The sequence below is a fragment of the Dreissena polymorpha genome, chromosome 8 (assembly GCF_020536995.1).
Source record: "Dreissena polymorpha isolate Duluth1 chromosome 8, UMN_Dpol_1.0, whole genome shotgun sequence".
NCBI classification, from domain to species: domain Eukaryota; kingdom Metazoa; phylum Mollusca; class Bivalvia; order Myida; family Dreissenidae; genus Dreissena; species Dreissena polymorpha.
The window spans coordinates 21,113,991-21,121,490 of record NC_068362.1 but is presented as its reverse complement, the minus strand read 5'-3'; the positions used below and the strand labels follow the sequence as shown (position 1 = coordinate 21,121,490).

At 33.3% G+C, this 7,500-nt stretch overlaps 1 protein-coding gene across 1 annotated transcript in view; it reads left to right on the top strand.

Moving 5' to 3' along the window:
• The window catches only part of LOC127841581 (platelet endothelial aggregation receptor 1-like), a 17,813-nt gene that overhangs the window by 1,824 nt on the left and 8,489 nt on the right, over positions 1 to 7,500 (top strand). The window contains exons 3-9 of the mRNA XM_052370505.1: positions 916 to 1,119; positions 3,337 to 3,471; positions 4,029 to 4,166; positions 4,659 to 4,796; positions 5,293 to 5,430; positions 5,926 to 6,063; positions 6,559 to 6,696. Of these exons, the coding sequence (XP_052226465.1) occupies positions 916 to 1,119; positions 3,337 to 3,471; positions 4,029 to 4,166; positions 4,659 to 4,796; positions 5,293 to 5,430; positions 5,926 to 6,063; positions 6,559 to 6,696 (1,029 nt within the window). The remainder of the gene's footprint in view (positions 1 to 915; positions 1,120 to 3,336; positions 3,472 to 4,028; positions 4,167 to 4,658; positions 4,797 to 5,292; positions 5,431 to 5,925; positions 6,064 to 6,558; positions 6,697 to 7,500) is intronic.

Sequence of the window (7,500 nt, the reverse complement as noted above, 5' to 3'; positions counted from 1 at the left end):
GTGCTCGGGGTTTTGTCCTTTTAAACTATAAATGATATAATTATAAAACGACATACATATTAAAATATAAACACGTTGTTTCACTAACAATTATCAGGAACCAGCAGCGGTTTGAAATAGGGATACTCATACTAGAAACATTCGTCAGTTTTGATTGCAATTTCAATACCAGCGTAAACAAATCGTCCGTACAGCCACACTCCTCCATCAGCTTCCGGGGCGCCTCTTTAGAATAAAAGAAAAAAATGCAAATCACACTTATGTTCTTCCCGCAGTAATTGCAGAGCTAATACCTGTAGGAATCAGATTTTATTTAGTATGCTCCTTATAGAGAAGGCTTGCATTTTAACTGGTTAAATCCAACTGCACTGAATCTTCCAGGAGTGTGTTACTCTTAAGGTACCCCAATTTCACTTATTTGGTATCGCGAAAAGAGTTATCAAACATGAGAGCTAGTTCTGAAGACATCAATCGTTTTAACTTTTTCAGAATATTACGTTTATTGTGGTACGGTTTGATCAGTTGATACAGTTTTAATAAGCTTTTTTATATGTTCATAAAATGACTATGCATTTTTTTGGATCACCTTTCAGTTTGCTACCTCCATGTAATTTTATTGTTCCCCCATATTTGAATTTTATCTAGCATACATACGCTTGCATATTTGGTATAACATGTTAATCATCCCTAACTGATGATTGTAAAAGCCGACGTTACTATTTCAAGCGGTGCAGGTACTGATCCCTATTTAATGGATACTCTTGAACACCGATATTTTATAATGTGAACTTTGTCTTACATGAAGAATGAAATATTCTAAAAAAAACACAAATATTATACAAACAACTTATACTTATCAAAGAGTCAATATAACTTGATATGCAAAGAACGCGTATGTATATTTGTATATTGCAGGTTTTCAACAGTTTCACGACATCAAATTATCACTGGGAAGACAGGATCAAACACTTAAGAACGAAGCGTTCACTACGAAAAATCAGTCTTTTGCGATGACGATACTGACTCCTCCACGCGAAGTAGATACAGTGCGAGTTTCGGATGTCACGCAACAATTCGACTATATGACCATATGCGAGATAATGATATACCGACAAGCAGGTAACGTGCTTTGAAGCTGACGGCTTTCTTTTAAAAAAAAGGAATATTTAACTTTGTTTTACATTCACGCAAGTTAAGTTGGAATTGCGTTACGTCGCATGCAGTTAAGTCATGTTTTCATCGCTGATACTGGTTTTCAAAAGAATTATATAAATCCGGAACAGTACCACACAGAGCTTTATAATTAAAAAATCTTCTTTTATAATAATTTAAATGTCCATTACCGACTGTGGTAAAAGGAAGATAACCTACACTTATTATGTGTTATAAATATTTTATTAAATCGCGATTATTTTATCTCGTTGAAAACATGGCTACATGGATATTATTGATATGTCTGCTTATTTAGCCTTTTTTCGTCGTTTACAATCTGTACACGTTTGTGTATTATATATTTCCTGCTTGTCCTGTATACTATATCAATTATCGCCGTGTTATAATCTCGTATATGTGTATGTAAACAAATGTAAACTTGGCGTTTGTGTTAAGTATACTATGATCATAAGAAAACGATTGAACTCATATGGTTTGCATTAGAATTGCAAATTAATAAGTGTGTTACACACACACACAGAAAAAAGGACATTTAATGTATTAACACCTATACATATCTGTATAGGCTCATCATAGAATAACAATGCTGATTACAGCAAACAAACCGTATAAGCATGGGAATGCGTTCTGTTTTGTGTTCACAAGTTCTAAAGCATTATTACCTCCACGGTTGTTGAATGTGTACTTAATATCATTTGTATGTGTGCTCCTCCGGGGATGTGATGGGAAGCGTATTTTCAAAAAGTGTTGCTAATCAACAAAACACATCAACTAGCATATGAACTTGGGAACCTTAAATTTTGATTCGATGTGTTTGCCATTACTAGTGACAAACAGGACATATCCGGAGTTATGACCTCTTTCTTCAGCAAAAAGTTTTATGTATTATGTTTTAACTTGTACAGTGAATAGTTCAAACACATATAATCCAGCATGTTTGATTTGCTGCTGTGCGACACGCTGATTTATGGTCCGCTTTTATATTATTGTTTTTACTTCTGTATCGCTTTACGTAAAACATATTCTTACCGCATGACTTAAACTTTATAAACATATTAACCAACATGTGCATCTATATTCGTTGGTTCGCACCGAATTTATTACACCTTCTGTCGCACATAAGTCAAAATTACCGCCAGAGGGCTGAAATTGAACTATCATAACAACCAACTTACTTTCTTATTTTGTGTTCATTTTTTCCTAGCTGTATAATCCTTGGTTTCGACCTTACTAAAAAGCAAATATTTATAATTGAATAATTGTCCCACCAGTAGACCCGAATGAATAAATCGTTTCATTGCAATTGCTTAATTGATAGCCTTCCCACCAAACATTGGCTTCCTATCTCTGTTTTGGGTGAATGGGGAAACCATTGGTAAGTAAGACCTTTACCTAAATTTTATTTAATGGTGTTTTTACAATTGAATGCATATTTGTAATTCAATTAATTTATTAACCGACATTCATTTAAATTAACACTAATGTATATATATATATATATATATATATATATATATATATATATATATATATATATATATATATATATATATATATATATATATATATATATATATATAATTATATATGTTTATGATCGCGTTAGCACATATCACCTGATAAACATGTCTTAACCGGCAGCGCGACACTTGGGTAACTTCACCAAGACACGCAGATAAATTGAACATTACTGTTTTAGACAATACTGGACACAACTGTTTTAGTACTCTGCCCTGATTTTAAAACACATACTTTAATTATTTTTATTAAACTTCTCATTGATGGTATATAATTAATTTAATTGTTTAATGTATATATATATATATATATATATATATATATATATATATATATATATATATATATATATATATATATATATATATATATATATATATATATATATATATATATATATATATCTGATATTAAACATGTACCAATATTAGTGACGTGTCACAAGCGTTTGAGTAATGGGTGCTATTGCACTATTTTTTTATTATTTTTTTTTCGAATTTACAAACAAGAATAAGAGCCTAAAATAACACATTAATAAATCTTAAAACAACTAGTATATGCAATTTCAGAACAAAATCGTTAGAGTCTATGCAGGCCCTACCTGCTATTTCATTACGCAACATTAATATGTCAGTATTTTTCCAGACTGTACACCCGGAAAGTACAGTGCAAACTGTTCCAAAGAGTGCCATTGTCTTTCCGGACCATGTGAAAGTGTCACGGGCAATTGTGTGACTGCTACATGTAAAGACGGTTGGAGAGGACTCGCATGTAATGAAAGTAAGACTTGTTGTATCATTTGAAATATTGCGACCGGTTAAACCAACTTGAGAATATTCGACCCTTGGAATGTATGAGAGCTTTATGGAATTTTTGTTAATTATGCGATTCAAATTAGTTTACCGAAAACTAATATCTTTTAGGTTATTACTTGCTTTCATATGTGATAACAACATATTATGATAGTTTTGAGACTATGGCAAAGTCGAAGTATTGAGAACCGCTATCAGAATATGTATAGTATTCGATATGGCAATTACACAGTTATCCCCCTTTTGTCACTATCTTTAATGTAACTAGTCAGGATGATAAATTAAAAAAAAAACACGCTCATCAGAGCCGTGGAACATCAATTTGATAAATGGGATGTTTATAAGATGTAATCAACGTGTCATGTGTAAGTTACTTGAATTCGATTAAGTATGCATAGAAAACAGTTGTCTCGAAAATTTCCTGACATACTTAATTGATGTAAAACTAAAGTATTAGCAAGGCACAGTCTACCAGCGTTCAACGCTTTGAATTATTAAAGTTGAATCGACATTTTATTATTACAGCCTGCAACCCAGGAACCTTTGGTTCTAACTGCACCAACATCTGCAATTGTGTAAGCAATCTAACTTGCAACCATTATGACGGTGGCTGTCCCAATAACAAATGCGCAGCTGGATGGACGCATGCCAACTGTAGCGTAGGTACGTAACAACAAGCAGATCCCCTTATAAATAACTTGTGATTCATAATAGGTTTACATTTTTGTTTTCTGAACTTTACAATATTTTATGTTCATATTTATGCAATATTGATATCTGATTGCTATATTTTATTTTCCACAAATGTCGTTCTAGTGAGTTAAAACTTGCATTATTAGTATGTTAGACTTTCACACAAACGATTAAAATGAACTGTTTTATTGTCTTCAATTTAAATAGCAAAAGGGAAAACATAACCACAAATACGAATCTTTAAACATGACTTTCATTTTGTTTATATCTATAAGAAAACATATTTTGTAAATGCGTGATTAATGAATAACCGAAATTTTAAACATTATTCATGAACAACTTGTTTTCTTCAAAATCCCTTAAATCTTTACTTGATGTAGAGCTAAAGTTTTGGCAAGCCGCCGTCTTCCATTGTTTAGCGTTTTGATTAATAATAGCTGAATCGACGTTTTATGATTGCAGCATGCAACCCTAGCACCTTTGGTTATAACTGCTCCAATATTTGTAATTGTCACAACAATGCAACATGTAACCATGATGACGGTAGCTGTACCAATAACCAATGCGCAGCTGGCTGGACGCATGACAACTGTAGCGTAGGTGCGTAACAACATGCGGATAATCATGTTATTAACAAGTTGTATTGTAACTAAGATGTTATGATTATATTTATGCACAATATCTATCTACTTCTTAGAATGTGTTTTTTTTAAAAATGACCAAGATATTTAGGTGTTTTATGCAGAAATGTGAGATATAAGTCAAATCAATGGTTGATATTGGTGGTCATAATAGTTTATAAAGCGAGTATACAATTTTGGTATTGCCTGCAACTTTATGTTTTACTTACACTTTCATGTGACTCTATAGCTGTGATAATTATGATGTCAGGTACAATTATTGATATTGTTCAGCTTCTATTTGAAGTTCACGGTAAACGCTATCAACAAAAAATGGCTAAAACTAATTCTCAATATACTATTTCATAGCTTTCGATCAAGGGCAGTTTGGCAAAAACTGCTCGTATGCAAGCCGCCGTCTTCCATTGTTTAGCGCTTTGATTAATAATAGCTGAATCGACGTTTTATGATTGCAGCATGCAACCCTAGCACCTTTGGTTCTAACTGCTCCAATATTTGTATTTGTCACAACAATGCAACATGTTACCATGTTGACGGTAGCTGTACCAATAACCAATGCGCAGCTGGCTGGACGCATGACAACTGTAGCGTAGGTGCGTAACACCATGCGGATAATTATGTTATTAACAAGTTGTATTGTAACTAAGATGTAATGATTATATTTATGCACAATATCTATCTACTTCTTAGAATGTGTTTTTTTTTAAATGACCAAGATATTTAGGTGTTTTATGCAGAAATGTGAGATATAAGTCAAATCAATGGTTGATATTGGTGGTCATAATAGTTTATAAAGCGAGTATACAATTTTGGTATTGCCTGCAACTTTATGTTTTACTTACACTTTCATGTGACTATATAGCTGTGATAATTATGATGTCAGGTACAATTATTGATATTGTTCAGCTTCTATTTGAAGTTCACGGTAAACGCTATCAACAAAAAATGGCTAAAACTAATTCTCAATATACTATTTCATAGCTTTCGATCATGGGCAGTTTGGCAAAAACTGCTCGTATGCAAGCCGCCGTCTTCCATTGTTTAGCGCTTTGATTAATAATAGCTGAATCGACGTTTTATGATTGCAGCATGCAACCCTAGCACCTTTGGTTCTAACTGCTCCAATATTTGTATTTGTCACAACAATGCAACATGTTACCATGTTGACGGTAGCTGTACCAATAACCAATGCGCAGCTGGCTGGACGCATGACAACTGTAGCGTAGGTGCGTAACACCATGCGGATAATTATGTTATTAACAAGTTGTATTGTAACTAAGATGTAATGATTATATTTATGCACAATATCTATCTACTTCTTAGAATGTGTTTTTTTAAAAATGACCAAGATATTTAGGTGTTTTATGCAGAAATGTGAGACAAAAGTCAGATCAGTGGTTGATATTGGTGGTCATAATAGTGTATAAAGCGAGTATACAATTTTGGTATTGCCTGCAACTTTATGTTTTACTTACACTTTCATGTGACTCTAGAGCTGTGATAATTATGATGTCAGGTACAATTATTGATATTGTTCAGCTTCTATTTGAAGTTCACGGTAAACGCTATCAACAAAAAATGGCTAAAACTAATTCTCAATATACTATTTCATAGCTTTCGATCATGGGCAGTTTGGCAAAAACTGCTCGTATGCAAGCCGCCGTCTTCCATTGTTTAGCGCTTTGATTAATAATAGCTGAATCGACGTTTTATGATTGCAGCATGCAACCCTAGCACCTTTGGTTCTAACTGCTCCAATATTTGTATTTGTCACAACAATGCAACATGTTACCATGTTGACGGTAGCTGTACCAATAACCAATGCGCAGCTGGCTGGACGCATGACAACTGTAGCGTAGGTGCGTAACACCATGCGGATAATTATGTTATTAACAAGTTGTATTGTAACTAAGATGTAATGATTATATTTATGCACAATATCTATCTACTTCTTAGAATGTGTTTTTTTTTTTAATGACCGGGATATTTAATTGTTTTATGCAGAAATGTGAGACAAAAGTCAGATCAGTGGTTGATATCGGTGGTCATAATAGTGTATAAAGCGAGTATACAATTTTGGTATTGCCTGCAACTTTATGTTTTACTTACACTTTCATGTGACTCTAGAGCTGTGATAATTATGAGGTCAGGTACAATTATTGATATTGTTCAGCTTCTATTTGGAGTTCACGGTAAACGCTATCAACAAAAAATGGCTAAAACTAATTCTCAATATACTATTTCATAGCTTGCGATCATGGGCACTTTGGCACAAACTGCTCGTATGCATGCCACTGTATCAACGGTGATCTCTCCTGTTCATTATCTTCAGTATTACTAGTAAGCCTAGGAGACGAACTAACCACAGCGCCAATCATAATCCTTGAATATCAATTATTCAGAAGTGTTATAATATGAAAACAATGGGTTATGGAAACACAACCTTAGTTTGAACCACGATTAATGAAAACCAGTTTTCTTGACAATTTCATGATTTGATGTCAATCAAATGTTATGGTAAGATAACGTGTTCAAGCGTTCAATGCTTTGATCTTTTATAGCTTAATCGACGTTCACAGATTTCAGCCTGCAACCCTGGCACTTTTGGGGCTAATTGCCCCTCCATATTTAATTGTCAAAACAATGTAACTTGTGACTATTAT